At 45.1% G+C, this 20,550-nt stretch overlaps 1 protein-coding gene across 1 annotated transcript in view; it reads left to right on the forward strand.

Moving 5' to 3' along the window:
• The first annotated feature begins 12,849 nt into the window (after nt 1-12,849).
• FNTB (farnesyltransferase, CAAX box, beta) overlaps nt 12,850-20,550 on the forward strand; it is an 80,470-nt gene continuing 72,769 nt past the window's right edge. Inside the window, exon 1 of the mRNA NM_175805.3 lies at nt 12,850-13,034. Within this exon, the coding sequence (NP_786999.1) occupies nt 12,891-13,034 (144 nt within the window). The 5' untranslated portion in view covers nt 12,850-12,890. The remainder of the gene's footprint in view (nt 13,035-20,550) is intronic.

The following is a 20,550-nucleotide window of genomic DNA, read 5'->3' on the forward strand; positions in this document are numbered from 1 at the left end:
GCCCCCGCCCGCCCCTTCCCCCGCGCCGCCGCCGCCGCCTGGGGAAGAGGCGGGGAGCGCGCGCCGGGGAGCCGACCCCTCGGCGGGGGCGGGTGCGAGGGCGAGGCCAGTGCGCGCTCCCTGTCCCCAGGGTGCTCTGCCCCAGCCGGGGCCCGACGCCCTCCCGCCCGCTTTGGGCGGGGATCCGAGACGCAGGGGTGAGGGGGTTGGGGAACGTTTTTGTTTTCCTGTAGATCTTCCGAGTGCGCTGGGAGGCTGGGATGAGCTACCCAGCCCACCTCCACCAAACTCCTCACTTGTCCCCCAATCCCATCCCGAACCTGGCCCTGATAGCTCCGCCCTAGCCGAGCGCCCGCCCTCCGCGGGAGCTTACCCGGCCCGGGGAGAGGGGCTGAGAGCAACAGTGGTTGGTCCTCACCTGGGCTCACCCCAGGTCGGAAGGCCTCGGTCTGGGTCTGGATTAAAGCGCGCGTCTTCGCTTAGAAGTCGCGGCCTCTAGAAACCCTGGAGAGTATTGCTAGAATTCTCCCTCTCTGCCATCTGGCTTCTCCATAACCTTGCGTGACTGTGTCCTCCCTCCAACCTACCCCTCCCCCACTAATCCCAGCTTTTTTTAAACGGGGGAAATGTCTGCTGACCTTCACCAGGCTGAAAAGGCAGCGGATCATAAAAACATTTCCAAATGCACAATCCTTCGGAAGTGTTGTGCAGGCAAGTCTCTGTTTTGAGTCTAAGCTGCTTAGGGTCGGTGCTCAGGATGCCAATATATTATTTCAACCCACTAAGTATTTCTGCTGGTGCACACCAATGGTTTCAAAGAATGAATGGACCTCTGTTCAAGACCCAATTTACTACCACTGAATGTGTTAGCACCAGAGAGAGACAAATAAATGCTCTCTGGAGTCTAGAAAATGGCCTATTCCTGAGAATAAGTACAAAGGGAGAGCACGTCTAGCCCATTAGATCTTTAAAAAGTGATGAAAAAGTGGATGTGTTTGACTGTTTTCAGGCTGAGTATTGGATGTGAATGTGTTTTTCAATAGTAGGTCAAGGAAAGCAGTAAGTCCGTTTACTTGGCTTGAAGAGCTATATTTCAGGCAAAGGGTATAAATTTATAATAAAGACGGAAAAAATCCGAACTGATAGTTACTTAGATGGCATTAAAAGCCAAGGAAACCTATTTTGCAGAATCCTCTAAGATGTCCAGGTGTGATTCTCTTCACTGGCTTTACATTGGGTTTCAAGTACATGCTGCGGGCTCTGGAGTTGGGCCCACTTGGGTTCCAGTCCTAGCTCTTCCCCTCAGCAGCTGTGCAGTGTTGAGCATGTTATTGAACCCCAGTACTCAGTAAATGCTGAAGGATGGAAATCACCCTTCTTTGATTTCCATGTGCGTATGTGTGTGTTTTTGTTAGTCACTCAATCTTATCTGACTCTTTGCGACCCCATGGACTGTATCCCGCCAGGCTCCTCTGTCCATGGGATTCTCCAGGCAAGAATACTGGAGTGGGTTGTCATTCCCTTTTCCAGGGGATCTTCCCCACCCAGGGATCGAACCCCCGACTACCACACTGCAGTCAGATTCTTGACGGTCTGAGCCACCACGTGGGTGGTAAGCATATCCCATATAGATGGTCAGGGATGTTTCCAAGGCACTCCCGTCGTCCTGCTGTGATTTTCACCCATACCACCATACATGGCCAGTGGAGGTGGTGGTGGGGAGGTTCAGCTCAGCCTGGCCCCCTCTGGGCACTGCAGCTGCCCTCCCATTGATGAATGGGCACTGCAATGGTCAGTACTTCCACAGGCCTCCTTACTGGGACGTTAGTGGCTCTCTGCTTGCTTCTGTTAAGGGAACGGGAAGGAAAATGAAGCCTGAGGTAAGTTCCTTGTCCAAGAAGAAACTTCGTTTTGAAGGAAATGGCTTTGCATAGATTAAGACAGGCAAGGGAGTGCAGCTTCTTAAACAAATCCAGGGAAACGAATGCCCAGACTCATAAAAAAACAGAAGAGATTTCATCATACTAGGCTGACCTCAAATTCGGTAGCTTACATTTCTTTTTTAAAAAAGCAGAATCAGTAGTGGAATAGTGTAGAAGCCTAAACTTCTAGCTCACCTATTTTCAGAGCTGTCAGAGATCTCTATTTTCTGTGTGTGTGTACACATGGGCATGTACCCTTGTGTACACACTCTGAGGTGGAAGAGCTGAGATTTGGGGACAATGTTAGCAAAAGAACCACAAAACTAGAGAAGACAACAAAGCTTGCTTTAACCATGGTCTTTGTAAAGAAAATACTTAATTCTCCCCTTACTGCAATCACTCAGTGGGACATTTTGACATCCTCTCCAGGGGAAGTCAGTTTGGACCGGGGCAGTCTTTACTAGAGCTGGGTGACATCTGAGGAATGGTTGCTGGATGTTCCTCCTGCCAAAAGCCTCCAAGAATCAGTCTCTCAAGTACATTGAACTGATTCTTTTACCAGAGAGACAAGTGCCTTCCCCGCTCCCCGCCACCTCCACCCCAGCCACATTGAGCATGCTCTGTGTTTAAACAGCCAGCAAGGGCACCGCTGTGGGATCTGTTGTAACAGCGGTTGAATTAACTGGAGAAATGCGCCAACAGGCAGCCCGCTGCCGAGACTCAACACAGGTGGGCCGTGGGACTCCAGGTTATCAAAATCCCATGCCTCTTCCAGAATCACATTCGGGTTCCCAACTCTGGGTGAATGTAAGCACTGTGCTCACCTAGCAGAAGGATTTCTGCCTTATCTCAGGATCAGAAGAAACAGACAGACCCCATATCCCCTCATTCCGTCTCAGTACCGTCTTCTATTCACATCCTTTTCCTTCTCTGAGAAATAGAAAAAGGAAGAGACTCTGAAATGACAAGGGAAAGGGGACAGGGCAAGCTAAGCTGTCAGAGACAAGTGCATGTGCACCTAAACCCCCTCTGAGGTTGCCCTAAGATGGCAGGGGAGGAGGGGCTCTGTGACACTCGGGTAGGGAAGGTGAAATTTTGGGACATTCAACAGATGCAGGAAGAGTTAGTTGATCCTGTAGCCCGGAGTGGGTTGCCATTTCCTACTCCGGAGGATCTTCCAGACCCAAGGATTGAACCCATGTCTCTTGTGTCTGCATTGGCAGGAGGATTCTTTACTACAGTGCCACCAAGGGAGCTTGTAGCCATAAATTGCTGTGCTTAGTTGCTCAGTCATGTCTGACTCTTTTCGACCCCGTGGACTGTGGCTCACCAGGCTCCTCTGTCATGGGGATTCTCCAGGTAAGAATACTGGAGTGAGTTGCCATGTCCTTCTCTAGGGGATCTTCATGACCCAGGAATTGAACTGGGTTTCCTGCATTGCAGGTAGATTCTTTTCCAGCTGAGCTACCAGGAAAGCCCAGTCATAAATTAACAAGCTTCAGAAAGGCTGTTTGGAAGGAGTGGTAATATTAATACACATTTGAAAGAAGTCACAACGTTCATCCAGAAAATCATTTTGACTCTATTTTACCATTATCTAGTGGAGTAAAACATGAAGATCTCTTTGTTAATTGAGATTTTTAACTTTCTATGGAGGGCCTAGAAAGTTAAAAAAAATCTCAGTTTTAACAGCCTAGGGAGGGCTGCCCCAGGCATCAACCGCCTGCTTGCAGAGAGGGCAAGAGAGGAAACAGAGGGTGAGTAGAAGGTGGTAAAGGGCCAGGCCTGGATGTGGTGGATGTTGCTTTTGCCCACGTTCTATTGGCCAGAACTCAATCAGAAGGCTCTGCCTGCATGCATTTGGGGACTGCTGGGCTGTCACTTCACAGCTGCAATGCCCGCTGTGGAAGGGAAGCAGGACTCTAGTGAATAGCCAGCATTTCTGTCACATAAAAAGAAGGCTGGGGTGGCTCCCAACCCTGTCTGTGTATCAGCATCACGTGTGGAGCTTTAAAAATGCACGTGTCTGGGACCCAGCCCCAGAGATTCTGATTGGGTAGGTCTGCACAGATGCCCAGGAATATCTGTATTTTTAAAGGCACAGATGATGTTGACGGTCTCTTGTTAACTCTGGAGCGTATGTGTCTGGCATTGCCTCTCAACAGTTTTTAAAACCATTTCTCTGTGTGATTTCTCAGTGTGAACAATGCTAATTGGCTTCAATTCTGTATGTGCTGGTAAAGTAGTTTTCGCCATAATAAATCCCAAGTAGGACTAAAAGTCAATACTTTTGTACAGGCTTTCAGTAGTAGAGTCTATGTAATGATTAGTAATATATAATGTTGTTAATTTTGCCTCAATATTTGACACAATGGTGCAAGTATGTATGATTGCTGATATATTGATTTCTGAGAAGCTCACAGTTGTTCTCAATGCCACAAAATCATTGTTCAGAAAGCTATTCTTTTTGGAGTGATTTGAAAAACTTCTTTCGCCTCAGTGCTCCCCTTCCAAAATTTCAGAGAGTAGTAGGTGCAAGCATCTGCTAGGGTAGTGTTGTTGCTGCAGATGGAAAATCTAGGATGGGGCAGAGGCCAGGCAGAGGTTAGAAGGAACTAGGGGGAGGGTGGAGGGCTGATATGGGAAGGTGAATGTAATAAGCACCACCGAAGAAAGCAAGTGGCAGCCTGCTGTAAATCGAATGAGCCTCTCCTCCCGTCCTCTCTTCCTTGTTTTATTGAAATATAATTGGCATATAACATTATAGTAGTTTTAGGTGCACAGCAAAACAATTAAATATTTGTACATGCTGTACGTATGCGTGTGTGCTAAGTTGCTTCAGTCGTGTCCAACTCTTTGTGACCCTATGGACTGTAGCCTGCCAGGTTCCTCTGTCCATGGGATTCTCAACTCAAGGATTGAACCCATGTCTCTTGTGTCTCCTGCATTGGCAGGTGTATTCTTTACCATGGTGCTACCAAGGGAGCTCGTAGACATAAGTTGCTGTGCTTAGTCGCTCAGTCATGTCTGACTCTCTGCAACCTCATGGACTGTAGCCCGCCAGGCTTCTCTGTCCATGGGGATTCTCCAGGCAAGAATACTGGAGTGGGTTGCCATGCCCTCCTCTAGAAGATCTTCCCAACCCAGGAATTGAACCTGGGTCTCCCACACGGAAGGCAGATTCTTTACTGTCTGAGTCATCAGGGGAGCCATATGTTGTATGTGCTACAGGAAGTAAGAATAAAAACTAGAATTTCACAATTTCCACATTCTAATGTAACTATTTAAAATATTTACCAGAGAATACTCTATTGAAAATATAACTAAACACTAATGTTATATATTAAAAGGCCATCTTCATAGATTAGAACGAATTATTCCTTTGCTATTTTATTTCACTGAATTCTGCATGTGTTATGTCCTATTTTATGTCTATATCTATGTATTTTGTTTATATTTGTGTGTATTTACACAGGTTCTGTATTTATTAGCTAGTGAGCTCTTGAAGGATAAGACTAGTATAATGTTATGTTCACTGTCATAATTTTTTACAGTACGTTACACAAATAAGCACGCAAATGTTTATTACAATGACTGGAAATCATTTGAGTCATTGAACTTACCCAGTGCCTATTATGTTCTAGAGCGTAAGCGATGAACAATATAAAAATCCCTGTCCTGAGAGCTTACAGTTTAGTGGGAGGAAGACAAACAGTGAACAAATGCATAGTTTGTCAGCTGGCGATATGTGCTCTGGCGAAAAAGAAACCAGGAGAGTGGGACAGAGCATTAAAATCTGAGTAAAGAGCAGGAGTGACAGGGCAGGCTGCGTCTGCATCTGGGGGTGGAGCGTCGTGTGGGAGGCTGGCCCTGGGGTGCACACACAACAGCAGGAGGCCAGTGTGGTGGACAGAGTGAGCAGTCAGGCAAGTGCGAGAAAAGGCCAAGTTGTGGGGCCTTCTAGGCTAGGATAAGCACCTCGAGGTTGACTCTGAGAGAATCAGAAGTCTTCAGATGTTTACACTGAAGAAGTTCAGTCTGGCTTTTGAGTTTGTATTAAGCTGTTGGAGGACAAGAGTGGAAACAGGGAGCACAGTTAAGAGATGAGAGTAAGAATCCAAGTGGCAGATGGTGGTGGCTCGGCCCAGGACCTCAGCTGTGGGATTTCGTAAGCAGGGGTTAAATTCTGGATGTATTTTCACTAAGAGTTATGGGGAATGAGAGAAAGAGAGGCATCAAGGATGGCTCTAAGAGATTTGTAGGAAAGTGGGAGGATGGAGTTACTTATGGTAATTGAAGGGAGAAGGCTGAGGGCACGGGTTTGGAAGAGAAACCAGCAGTTCTGTTGTGAACATATTTACCGTGCTAAGATGTATGTTAGATATCTAAGGGGAAATGCAAATAGGATGTTAGATACAAACACGTGTTCAGGAGAGAGATCCAGGTTGGAGATATAAATGAGGGTGTTTTCAATCTACTGGCAGTATTTGCAACACTGAACCTGATGGAACTCACAGGTGAGTGTAGGGACTCCAAATACAGCGTGAGGGAGATGAGGAAATAGAAAAGGCTGGTGCTAGACACTGCAAGAAGAAGGTATTTCAAGAAGGGAATGATCAACCCTGTCACATGCTGCTAGGAGGTCAGGTAAGAAGACAGGATAAAAGCTGAGACTGGCCCTTGGATTTAGCAATTAAAAGTTTAACGGGGACTTGACAAGAGCCAGTGGGGAAGCCAGATTGGAATGGGTTCAGGAGACAGTAGGAGGAGAGGAACTGGAGCCATTAGTAGAGAGGGAAGGAGGAATGGGGAGGTAGCTGAAGGAGGAGTGGAATCAAGAGGCTTAAAAGTGTCTTTTTCCCTCCAGTGAATGGAGAAGTAGCCTGTTTGTGGGTAATGGACATGATCAAGTACAGGAACAATTAAATGTCTTAGGAGAGGTAAGGGAGGATGGGCATGAGGGGAGAGGGAGGGTTTGGCCCTAGGTAAGAGCTGGGTAAGAGCCGGAGAAGGCAATGGCACCCCACTCCAGTACTTTTGCCTAGAAAATCCCATGAACGGAGGAGCCTGGTAGGCTGTAGTCCATGGGGTCGGTAGAGTTGGACACGACTTACTTCACTTTCACTTTTCACTTTCATGCATTGGAGAAGGAAATGGTAACCCACTCCAGTGTTCTTGCCTGGAGAATCCCAGGGACAGGGGAGCCTGGTGGGCTGCCGCCTATGGGGTCCCACAGAGTCGGACACGACTGAAGCGACTTAGCAGTAGCAGCAAGAGCTGGGTAGATGGGAGAGGGAGGGTTTGGCCCTAGATAGGAGCTGGTTGGATCTCCTTGCAGTCCAAGTGACTCTCAAGAGTCTTCTCCAACACCACAGTTCAAAAGCATCAATTCTTCAGTGCTTAGCTTTCTTCACAGTCCAAATCTCACATCCATACATGACCACTGGAAAAACCATAGCCTTGATTAGACGGACCTGTGTTGGCAAAGTAATGTCTCTGCTTTTGAATATGCTATCTAGGTTGGTCATAACTTTCTTTCCAAGGAGTAAGTGTCTTAATTTCATGGCTGCAATCAACATCTGCAGTGATTTTGGAGCCCCCAAAAATAAAGTGTTTCCACTGTTTCCCCATCTATTTCCCATGAAGTGATGGGACCAGATGCCATGATCTTCATTTTCTGAATGTTGAGCTTTAAGCCAACTTTTTCACTCTCCACTTTTACTTTCATCAAGAGGCTTTTTAGTTCCTCTTCACTTTCTGCCATAAGGGTGGTGTCATCTGCATATCTGAGGTTATTGATATTTCTCCCAGCAATCTTGATTCCAGCTTGTGCTTCTTCAGCCCAGCGTTTCTCATGATGTACTCTGCATATAAGTTAAATAAGCAGGCTCTTGAGAGTCTCTTGGACTGCAAGGAGATTCAACCAGTCCATCCTAGAGGAGATCAGTCCTGGGTGTTCTTTGGAAGGACTGATGCTAAAGCTGAAACTCCAATACTTTGGCCACCTCATGCGAAGAGTTGACTCATTGGAAAAGACCCTGATGCTGGGAGGGATTGGTGGCGGGAGGAGAAGGGGACGACAGAGGATGAGATGGCTGTATGGCATCACCGACTCGATGGACATGAGTTTGAGTGAACTCCGGGAGTTGGTGATGGACAGGGAGGCCTGGAGTGCTGCAATTCATGGGGTCGCAAAGAGTTGGACACGACTGAGTGACTGAACTGAGCTGAAGAGCTCGGTAACCCTTTCATCCGAGGAGGGCCAGGGACAGGGAAGGCAGAACAGGAGACTGCAGATGCTGGTAGAGAAGTCATTGTGGGGAAGAAAATTAATTACCTAGCAGGATAATAGATGAGTTCTTTCCAAAATATGTATTACAACATAGATTTGCAAGATATTAAAAGAAACAATTCATGCTGACATATGGGCTTCTGTGAGTAATGTAGTGAGAGCAGTTTTAAAGTTTTCTCTGGAAGCTACTCTGGGAAAAGGCAACTGTGGGGAGCCGGCGGGAGGCACTCCGCCCGTGGCAAAGGTCATGAGGAAGGAGGCTCGACATACGAAAAGGCGGGATCGAGCCTCAGGAGTCCCCCTGGAAATCCTCGAGCATCTACCCCCATAACCAGAGCCTGCCTACTTTACTACTTTGTGCTCTCACCAACACCTCTGACTTTACGGGGGGCTGTCCCCCACTACCTCTTTTGGAGAAGGAGTTAACTTAGGGCTCCAGTTAATAATAAAAACTCCTGGGCATGACAAGAGTGTTTTAACCTACAAACTCCTCTGAAGGTTCTCTAGGCTGCCTCACAGGCTTGTCCAGCCACATGTGATTGCTCACAGCCTCCCAACCGTGAGAGGCACGAGATGCTTTAAACCTTCTAAAAACAGGTTCTTTAGAGAAGTTAGAAAATTATAAGTATAGTGGGCTGATTAGAAATTGTATTGGTGAAGGATTTTTCATTTGTTGAGCCAATGTTTGTTGCTAAGTCTCCACATCCCCTGCCCTTACACACATTAATGAATATATAGAAGAAATAAGTATTAACCTTTGATATAAATCACGTTAGACCTTAGGCTAAGTAAATTCTTTCCTTAACTAAAACCCACTACCCCCTCACCCTATAGGAATGTAACTTTATTTGGGTGGCGTCTGTTTTAAGAATAATCACCCCTGGAGAAATAAGTGTCCTGGTTGACTGACTGCTGTCACAAGGAGAGGGTCATAAATTGTCAGCAGGCCCCCTGGCCAGAAGATGATGTAACACCCCTAAGACCTCTGTATACATTTGTATGAAGCACCTGACTTTGATAAAAGTCAGGACTGCTGACCCCGCGTGACTTTTGCATAACATCTCAGCGTATAAAAGTAGACCATGGAAAATAAAGAATTGGGATCAGTTTCTCGAAATACTGGTCTCCCCATGTCGCTCTCTCTCTCAAACTCTGGCTGAGTCTCCATCTGGAGCGTGGAACCCGCCATGCTTACTAACTATGCCTGGGCTTCTAAGATCTGACCGGGGAGGCCTCAGTGTCTCCTCTCCTTCGGGAGAACAGAAGGACGTCTGCGGCCTACGTAAGTGGTGCAAGCTTCTTGTCTTGAAGTTTTATTGGTCTCCCGCGTAAACCAAGCTACTCAGCCTCTTTTCTCCACTGAATTTTCCTACTGAGCTATCCTCAGTCTATTACTCTTTATATCTCTAATTAATATCTAATTGAAGCTATTGTTTCCTGATCCTCGCCGACGCTGTCCCCGCTTCGAACTCCCTGGATCAGCCGGGGCTGGACCCCGGCAGGCAACCGCTCCCCACTCCAGTACTGTTGCCTGGAAAATCCCATGGACGGAGGCGCCTGGTAGGCTGCAGTCCATGGGGTTGCTGCAAGTCGGACATGACTGAGCGGCTTTACTTTCACTTTTCACTTTCATGCATTGGAGAAGGAAATGGCAACCCACTCCAGTGTTCTTGCCTGAAGAATTCCAGGGACGGGGAGCCTGGTGGGCTGCCGCTTATGGGGTTGCACAGAGTCGGACATGACTGAAGCGACTTAGCAGCAGCAGCAGCAGCAGCAGCTGGAAGCTACTCTAGGAGCAGAAGCGCCCTCTAGTGGTTCATTTAGACCACTAATCTTTTTTCTTGCTCTAGATAGAAACATGAATACAAAATAGCACTATCCACATCTTATTTTTAAAAGAAACAATTACAATTCACAGTTTAATTTAGAAGAATGTCATACACTTGAGTTAAATAAACCCAAACCATCTGTAGTCCAAGTTGGAGTTGCTATTATCATTGCTAAGACTTTCTCCTGTAAATATATCATTTTCTGCCATACTGCCGATATTTATGTACATTCTGCTTCTTGAACAAATCGTTTTTATTAAACTCAGAGGAAAGATGACTTGTAGGCCACCGCTGATCCAAGGCTGAAAAGTCTTCTCAATGCTACGTAGAGTATAAACTCCTCGTATTTTCCATTCTTTGTGTCACTTGATTTTGTTGCCACTGGGTTTCCTCTACCTGGGATTGTCCTCCCACCTTCATCATTTCCTCATGATCTTCCAGACTACCTTCAGTCTCCTCTGCCATGCTGCTGCTGCTAAGTCGCTTCAGTCGTGTCCAACTCTGTGCGACCCCACAGATGGCAGCCCACCAGGCTCCCCTGTCCCTGGGATTTCTCCAGGCAAGAACACTGGAGTGGGTTGCCATTTCCTTCTCCAATGCATGAAAGTGAAAAGTGAAAGTGAAGTTGCTCAGTCGTGTCCGACTCTTAGCGACCCCATGGACTGCAGCCTACCAGGCTCCTCCATCCATGGGATTTTCCAGGCAAGAATACTGGAGTGGGGTGCTATCGCCTTCTCCATCCCCTGCCATGCAGTCTCACCCTATCCTGTGCTTTTTTCTCCCTCATGCCATTTCCCCCAACTGCAATAAGAAGTCAGTTCTGTAATGATTGTTTAATGTCTGTTTCTTCTGGTAAATCTTGAGACCCATAAGGGCTGAGCACGTGTGTGGCTTATTCACCACTGTCTCCTCAGCACTTAGTTCACTGAGCAGCACATAAAGAGACTATCCTTCAGGAGGCTCTTGCTTCCTCCCTATTAACCTCTTTCAGATCCCACTGTGCAGGAGACTGCATTCAGAAATAGATTTCTATTTCTTGAATACAATTTGCAATTGCTTTAGGTGCACTTGCAACAGATGTTATAATTTGTTACAGAATTGTTCCAGTAACTCGTCCAGTAGCTCAATTTAAATTTTTAGGTAGTAAAACAACTCTTTACAAAGATGGTGGAGTTCTTAGATTTGACCCAGACCTTAACAGATCTTTTTTTCCAAAACAGAAATAAAAGGCAATAAGATGCCAATACAGAGGGAAGAACAGGGACCATTTCATGTTGTACAGCTATATCCATGACTCTAACCCACACAGTCCTACTTATTCCCAGATTTAGAAATATTCTGGCACCTCCAGGACTTCACCCAACAACAGCACCTCTAAAATGGACATGGTGATAGTGTTTACCTACCTTGGGCCTCTGGGCCTCCCGGCCTCATCTTTAGACACTGAGAACAGGGGGATGGCTGGTTGTGAAATATCATACCACGGTTTCCTGGGTCCTAGACATGTGACTTGGAATTGAGTGGGAACAGAGTAAAATCCTCTGAGCCGGAAATGGATCTTGTGTCCAAGTCTATCTGGAAAGTCTGTTATCATCTTGTCATCTCAAACCTCCAAGCCCCCACCCCGACTCTAAATAATTTAACCTCTTGGTATTATAATTTTGGAGTAGTCTTTTTGTTGTGGGTCCCTGAAAGAGGGTCTCTTCTATCGCTTGCCCAAAGGTAGCAGGGTTTTCCTAAAATCACAACTTGAACATTTAATGGAGATGTATATGATGATTGACCCCACTTAAGAGGAATTTCTTTTATTTGGAACACCTTCAGATTAAATATCAGATTGAATACAAACACACATGAGCATATTTATTGCATGTTCTCTCAAACGTGCTGTTCCTTTCTCTTGTGAGGCTCTTCTTGGATGTTGTTCACGTGCGATGGCTCCTTGTCATCCTTCAAGTCTCATTCTACATGTCACTTACTCGGAGAGGCTTGGGGCGACCAGCCAGTCTAATCAGTCCCCTCCTCCTTTACTTTCACAGATCCTGTTATTTTCCTTCATACAATTTATCACAAGTCTTCATGTATTTATTGTGTTCATTCACTTAATTCTGTCAATTCTAGCAGACTGTAGGATTCCCATGGGCAAGGACCTGATTTGTTTTGCTCACTTTTGTATTCCTGCGACCTAGCACGGGTGCCCTGACATATAGTAGGTACTTCATTTGAAATTTCTAAATAAATGAGTGAATATTTCTTGGTTGTTTGACTTATACTTGTTCCTTCTACTGCGTTTTAGTTTCTGCTACCGCACTGTAACCCCAATGAGATAGAGAAAATTATAGTGCCCCTTTCCTCCATCACTGCGTGCGGAGATGGCGATGCCTTTGTGGAGAAGCTACTTGCTGGCTTCTCCCGGGCGGCTGTCATGTACCCAAAGGTGAACAATAGTTCTATTCGTAATAGCATGATTAAGTCAGTCAGGAGAGCTGTCAGAAATGCTTTAAGAGTTACACTCATTGGGCTCTTGGGCACCCGCAATTGCAAACTACTGACATAACAATTAAGTGAGAATGAGCAGAATGTTGAAAAGAGGGGTGTGTGTGAAATGAAATTCGGACGTACACATTCTTCCCTGCCGCTTGGAAACTGAGCCTCTTGCAGCAAACCCTTTGCCCAGAGGGGGGCGGCAGCATCCCACTCCCTGAAGATGTGTAGGTGGCAGGAGCAATTCGCGTTCAGAATCTTTTGACTCTACCCGCTCACCGTAGCGCCCTAGCCCGCTCGAGTTTCAATGCGCGTTGTGGTTTCGAAGCTGAGCCCTATACACCGCCTGCTGCTTTCCGGATCATGGCTTCTCCGAGTTCCTTCACCTACTGTTGCCCTCCATCTTCCTCCCCTATCTGGTCAGAACCGCTGTACAGTCTGAGGCCAGAGCACGCGCGGGAGCGGTTGCAGGACGACTCGGTGGAAACAGTCACGTCCATAGAACAGGTGAGGTGGCTTGACTGGGCGAGGCGCCCGCGCGCGGGCTTCTGGGAGCGGGAGTCCGGTCCTCAGGGCTGCTGGGGCGCGGAACTCACCTGGGAACTACAGCTCCCACGGTGCACCGCGGCGTTTCCCCTTTGGGGAGCTCCGGGCGCCCAGGCTTGGGTTGGGGGAGTGGAGGTTTTTTGGCCCAGGTTAGGGAGGGGTCGATGTCAAAGCTGGAGCGAGAGAGCAGTACCTAAGCCTTGGGGAGCAGAGAGAATCTTGTTCTGTACCTGGAGGACTGAAGCAGCCCAAGCGGATTTACAGCCCACTCCTTTCTGCCTGACATTGGGAGGTTCTCTGATGGAGAGTTCACTTTCTACAGCCTGATGGTAGTTGTGGGACAAAGAAGGGGAAGAGAATTGGCCAGAATGTGGTCATGCCGTTCTGTTGTAGGAAGGGGGATCCTTTGTAGGGCCTGATAGTGGGCTTTTGCCTAACACTCGGAAATGAATTGTCTAAGGAGACACATGTGCTGACAGAGCAAGAGACTTTACTGAGAAAGGGGTGCCTGGGTGGAGAGCAGCAGGGTAAAGGAACTCAGGGGAACTGGTCTGCCACGTGTGGCTCACAGTTTCAGGTTTTATGGTATTGGGATTAGTTTCTAGGTTGTCTCTGGCCAATCATGTTGCTTGCTTCATAGCCTAACTCAGGGTCCTTTTTTGGCATGCATCTCTCAGCCAAGATGGATTCCAGGGAGACTCTGGGAGGTTGGTCTTCTCTATCGGTGAGCCTCTCCTGAATTCTCCTGGTTAGTTTTTGTCTGAAGCACCACGTTCCTTATGGGGACCTCTTGTTGGCCAAGTTGGGTTATTTTGGTCAACACTTACCTAACTCCCCCGGAGACACTTCATACTCAACATACTTCTTGGGAATTGGGGCAGAGGTTTCTTTCTTCTGTAGCTATTTCCTATTGGGAGTGGGCACCTTCTTTGCTGCTGCTGCTGCTAAGTCGCTTCAATCGTGTCCGACTTTGTGCGACCCCGTAGACGGCAGCCCACCAGGCTCCCCCGTCCCTGGGATTCTCCAGGCAGGAACACTGGAGTGGGTTGCCATTTCCTTCTAGAGTAGAAATCTCTCTCTGCCTGATCTAAATCTAGGTATTCTGTGTCTAAAACTGACTTCCACCCTTATAGTAACAATTTGGCCTGAAACTGTTGGACTCTGTCAGAGATAAACCTTGTAAGCAGGTGAAACAGGGGCTAAACAGGAGGCCTAACAGGATGTTCATTGCAGGGCAGAGGGGAGAGGGGGGAAAGAAAGGCAACATTTGGGGTGAGGGCTGCAGAGTGTGTGACTTTCTTCTGATTGGTGGGTAGTGAGGTATGGTGTGCCAGGAATCTTGGGCTCAGCCTGAAGTTACCATCCTCCACTTTGGTGTGTTGGGGAGGGGGGGCAGTTTGTCAAAAGAACTCAAAGATACAGATATGCATGCTCCTAGAGTAGGAACCAGGACTCTGCCCCAAGGCTGTCCCACCACTTGGCTGTTCCTCCCCTATTTCTGTATCCTCTCCCTTCCCTGATTAGCAACTGTTTGAATCTGCCCTTTGGAACTCAGTGAAGGTCTTGGAGGCTGAATGAAACCTATATAACCTACAAACAGGAAACACAGAAAGGATTTGTACTGGGGAGCCTCACAGATTCCTGCTCAGTTTCAGTCCCTTCTTTGATACTTCTTAGTCTTTCAGGGAATGGGACAACAATAGCAGTGGCAAATTCCTGTTGAAATGGGGCATAGTCTTGTCTCAATTTACGGACCAGACACTGAATTGGAAATGTTTCTGAGTTCCAGGTACTGGATCTGAGTCTCTTATTATTAAGATCTCAATCCTTTGTTCCACCATTTTGGTGTAACAGACTTAATTAGAAGTAATTAGAGGAATGAAACCTGGACTAGACAAAATAAATCTCATTCCCTGAGGTATTAAGAAGAATAAGCTTGAAACCCTTTCTGAACCTCGAACCTTTGGGAGACTTGAAACCAGTTGTCTAATTGTACCTAAGTAAGTTTTAACTTCTGATGTAGCATTAACGTAACAGGAGCTATCGGCCACTACACATATGTTTCTTCTTTTTGTTAATATCTGATCTAAAGCACTTTCATTTTTTTAGTTACAAGAGGATACCTTGAAACCATAAGGTTGCACCTACCAGTCACCAGCGGACATTGTTTTGAGAAATGCCAGTGACATCCCATGTCTGACACAGCTCAGAAAACTCAAGTTCTCAGCAGTACATGGCCTTGTCTGAAATCACGTCCATAATGCCTCCTAGTATTAATAACCTTAAATGTCTCAACCACAGCGACTCCATTTTGACTTTCAGTTTCATTTTTCTCCTTAATTGGCCAAAGCAGGTGTCACTGATAATTTTAGTGTTATCTAGGTATGAGATGATATAAGAATTTGGGCTCATAAAATCTCTTGAAACTATAACTATCTGAAGGCCTGTTCTGTCAGTTTTTCCAGCGCACAGAGCATCTCATCCTTGATCTCCACACTGAACTCCTTTCGGGATGTGTTGAAGGTCAGTGGCCGAAGTGCCCAGTGACCGCATTGTTGCAGAGGCAGGTGGCAAGTGCCAACTTTCAGTTGGCAGGGCCCCTTCAGGGTCATAAATTCGATCATAGTTTGGGGGGCATTTCATGACCATTTTGTCCCACAGTGCTTGGAATGCTCGTTTCCAGGTCTGGTGAAGGTTTCACTGATGGGCCACTTAGTGTGCTATTACTGGCCTAGGCCTTATTAACAGTGGCCAGAAGTCTCTAGGCCACCTTAGTCTCTTATGGTCCAGGACAATATTCCTTCTTGTTGCTTCTTCCTATATCTAGAGTTATGCTTTTATACTCATTGATCTCACATGGAACTACGTATCATCATTTTATCAGGGGCTCAGTCACACATTTGTAAATGCAAGAAACAACAGTTTTGTAAAACAGGCAATATAAAAAAAAAAAAATAGTACAGCTGGCAGTATTAGTAAGGTCACAAATTAAAATTTAAGTCAAGAGCTTCTATTAGGTGCAGCCCGGTATATCCCAGGTCATCTGATTTAATCTGCTTTGTATCAGTCTTTATCTTCAAGGGAAATTATATATTGGCATTGTCCCTAAAGCACCCAGCCGGATTTCCTAGTAGTACTAGTCTGGTTGTCCCTAGTGGTTTGGTGATGCGTTGTGTGCATGCTCAGTCATGTCCAGCTCTTTGCGACCCTATGGACTGTGTAGCCTGCCAGGCTCTTCTGTCCATGGAATTTTCCAAGCAAGAATACTGGAGTGGGTTACCATTTCCTATTCCAGGGGATCTTCCTGACCCAGGGATCGAACCTACGTCTCCCATGTTTCCTTCATTGGCAGGCAGATTTTATTATCACTGCACCACCTCGGAAACCTTTAATTGTTACCAAAATAAGGGAGCCTTTACGTTTAAATGACCGTATGCTAACCTTCTGGTTGCAGATCATGGAACATCTTACCATCATCCAAAGATAGATTACTGAGTTAAGCTTCAGAAACAAAGTGTGCCTTTTTAATAATTCAGTTAAACTTTGCAGCAATGTAACATTGTAACAGCAAGGAATTATGTGATAAATGGATCTTAGTGAATATAGGCCTCAATAAACAGACTTTAGTGTCTATTGGAACGTCTTTTTCTCTAAAATCACACTCATTTTTTATCAAATATAGCCAAATCAAAATTAATTTGTCCTCAAATTAAATCTGATTCATTGATAAAAGTCCTCCCGAGGCCAGGAAGGCCACACCGAGGGCTTTTATCACAGATTTTGCCTTGTAGATTTAAGTGAATTCCTCCCTTTTTGAGGTCCACAGAATACCTTGAGATTCCTGTACCTGTTAGGAGGTGGCCTTCCTAATTTATCTGATGAAGTTGCTAGGAACCTAAGAGTTTCCAATCTCCAGAGAGCTCAGGTAGAGAGAAAAGAGAAATATTTTAATTCTGCTTATAAAGGTATAATTTACGAATTTGCTGTAAGTCATAATTAGTTTGAAGGGGTTTCTTATTTTTTAATTAATTTATTTTTGGTTGTGCTAGGTCTTATTTGCTGTGGCTTGTGGTCTCTAGAGCACAGGCTCAGTAGTTGCGGCACATGGGCTTTAGTTGCTCCATGGCATGTAGAATCCTCTCGGACAAGGGACTGAGCCTGTGTCCCCTGCATTGGCAGGCGGATTCGTATCCACTGTACCACCAGAGAAGTCTGAGAGTGTTTCTTTACATCTGGAAAACACAGATTAAAAACTAATAATGTTTCAGACAGAAACCATAAAAATTATAACCACATTAATTAGTTTACTCAAATCTATGTAACTAATCCTTTTTGTTAACTTTTTATGAAGCCATCAGATTTTTTTAATTAGGATTTTTTTCTCTTACCCAGTTCCCCTGTATAATCTGAGATTTATCAGAGTACAATAATTGTCTATAAATGAGAGAAAGACTTAAGAAGTCATGGTTAAACATTTGATCACAATGTAATTGATGAGAGAAACTTAGTTATTGCTGTGATACACATTTTAAAATAACAGCTTAAATTATAACATGATATCAGGATGTTGTGCTAAGTCACTTCAGTCATGTCTGACTCTTTGACCCCATGGACTGTAGCCCTCCAGACTCTTCTGCCCATGGGGTTTTCCAGGCAAGAATACTGGAATAGGTTGCCATGCCCTCCTCCAGGGGATCTTCCATACCCAGGGATTGAACGCACGTCTCTTACATTGGCAGGTGAGTTCTTTACCACTAGCAACACCTGGGAAGCCCGATATCAGGACATACCCAAATTTAAAAAAATTATACAATTTTTAGAATGTCTATATTAATAATATTTATACATACAGTATATTCTAAGTAGGTTTATCACTCATGTGATAATGCTGTCCATGTAATCTAATATATCAAATACTACTAGTTAAATACTTCTCTCCAAGATGCCTCAGAGACCCTCTAAAATGTCCCAAAGTTAGCTGGAGGTCAAAAGAACTTTAATCAAAATTTGGTATGTGGGAAGTTTGTCAAAAATTTCAAAACACTTGGTCAAGTAAGAGCATAGGTCACTGGCAGATAATACTTATTCCCTAACCAAAGTTGCAAGAGATCTCAACAGCAAGGCACAGAAACTCACACAACCTGTTATCAAAACAATATTCAAAGGAAATTTTGTTTTCTTAATGGAGAGTGAAAAGCAAATCTAGTCTTGCACCAGCTTGCCTTTAACAACAAAATTCAATTAACTTCAGTCTAAAAGTAGCCAATCCTGACCATCCTCAGGATGGTCTGTATCCCCATGGTCTGTATCCCCCATGTTAATCTGTTCCCCATGCTCTTCTCCGTACAGAAACAACCAGCTCTAAGTCGGACTCACTTTCTTTTCCCCTGCTGCTGCTAAGTCGCTTCAGTCGTGTCCGACTCTGTGCGACCCCGTAGGCGGCAGCCCACCAGGCTCCCCGGTCCCTGGGATTCTCCAGGCAAGAACACTGGAGTGGGTTACCATTTCCTTCTCCAATGCATGAAAGTGAAAAGTGAAAGTGAAGTCTCTCAGTCGTGTCCAACTCTTTGGTGACCTCATGGACTGCAGCCTACCAGGCTTCTCCATCCATGGGATTTTCCAGGCCAGAGTACTGGAGTGGGGTGCCATTGCCTTCTATGTCTTTTCCCCTAATAAAATGCAATTCCATTCCTCATACCTTGTTCATTGAAAACACACATCCTATTTTCCTACTATATACTGAAATTCTTCCCTAATTACATATTTAAATTATAGAGTTCTCAACTCTTAAAAACGTTAATTTCTAGTGAAAACTGAGAAAGTAACCAATTATGATGTCTTCTAAATTAATATTCTGTAAATTGGTGAACATAAGTGCCTGTGATAGTTTCTAAAAACATTTGCTTTTTTAAAATATCTATTTAAAAAATTTATGTATTTATTATTTATTTGACTTCTATCAAACCTAGGTACAATAAGGGTATTATACTTTAATAACTCTAAAGACTTGTCTGTGTTAATTAAATCAACAAACAAGGTTTAATACCAGATACTAATTTCATACTGAATATTTCCCAGTACTTGTAAATCTGAAATTAATTCTGACCAGTAATTTTCTGTATTTTTGAGAACTTACATAAGCATTTAATTTTGTTTAAGCCAATTAAGTAGAGCTCATTGACAAATTAATTTTGATAATACCATTTGATAATTTGGATGGTATTTGATAACACCATCCAAAGGTAAGGACATACGTATAATGTACACTGACATTTAGACAGATACAACCAGAGAACTCATAGATTCATTTTTTAAACTTAATCATGAATCAGCTATTACAACATAAAATTCAGTAGCTTCTTTCCTCTTTTTTTTTTCCCCCTAAGTCTCAAGAATTAGTGATCATCTAGATAAGATAAATAATCCTGAGAGCCATGGTCTCAAGGTACAGGGTGAGAAAAGCAAGTTCTCCTAGAAGAATTTGTTCCCACAAAGTCAGAATTCTGAAAAGATGTTTCATCAAGCTTTCTTTTTCTAACCATATATACAAAAATAACCAGTTCTGGAATTTTAAGAGTTTCACCAAACCAGTTTTTCTGGAGCCTGAAGAATATTGTGGCTGCTGCTGCTAAGTCGCTTCAGCCGTGTCCGACTCTGTGCAACCCCATGGACTGCAGCCTACCAGGCTCCTCCATCCATGGGATTTTCCGGGCAACAGTACTGGAGTGGGTGCCATTTCCTTCTCCCATATTGTGGCTACACAGGACTATAATAAAGTATCATCTTAATCTCTTAATAAAATATCATCTTCTTCATAGGCTCATAGGTAAAATCCTTCTAGTCAGACAGCATTCATCTAAGAGGGCTCTGCAGTGGACAGAACCAGACTTTCCCATGTCACAAAGCAGAATGGCCATCATAAATCACAACCCAGGACACAGAGTAGAACACACATATAGGCACCGTTTTGTAATCAGACACTTCCTTCATCACAAGATTGCAATCGCTCAGAAAACCTCCTACAGAGACACAAAACCTCAGTACTGACAAACAGGAAATGGGAATATCTCAGGTTGCCAAAGATTTCAAAGGGAGGAAAGGAGGACAGATTGAAAGAAGAGGGCAAGAAGGCGGGACAAAAAGGGATGGCCTTATGGACGTCTCCTGACATCTACAGATGCCCAGGCATTAGAGGGATTTTTCCTGGGCTTATAGGAAGGAAGGATGGGAACTTGGCCCTATCAGAAACCAGGTAAGATCATTGGAGTTCTCTGCCCACCAGAGGTGATCAGGCTCTGTCCCTCAGCTCAGGCTGAGGCCCTTCAATCAGACTTCTGTGTCCAGTACCAGGACAGAAGAAAGGAGGGTAGGATAGGAGGGATTGAAAAGAGAGAGGGAAGGGAAAAAAGGTCAACAAAGTCTCTTGTTTGTTATCTGGTCGGGGCACTCTGGCCAGTCATCTCTATCAGGGGGAGGC

This window comes from Bos taurus, chromosome 10, assembly GCF_002263795.3.
Source record: "Bos taurus isolate L1 Dominette 01449 registration number 42190680 breed Hereford chromosome 10, ARS-UCD2.0, whole genome shotgun sequence".
Classification (NCBI taxonomy): Eukaryota; Metazoa; Chordata; class Mammalia; order Artiodactyla; family Bovidae; genus Bos; species Bos taurus.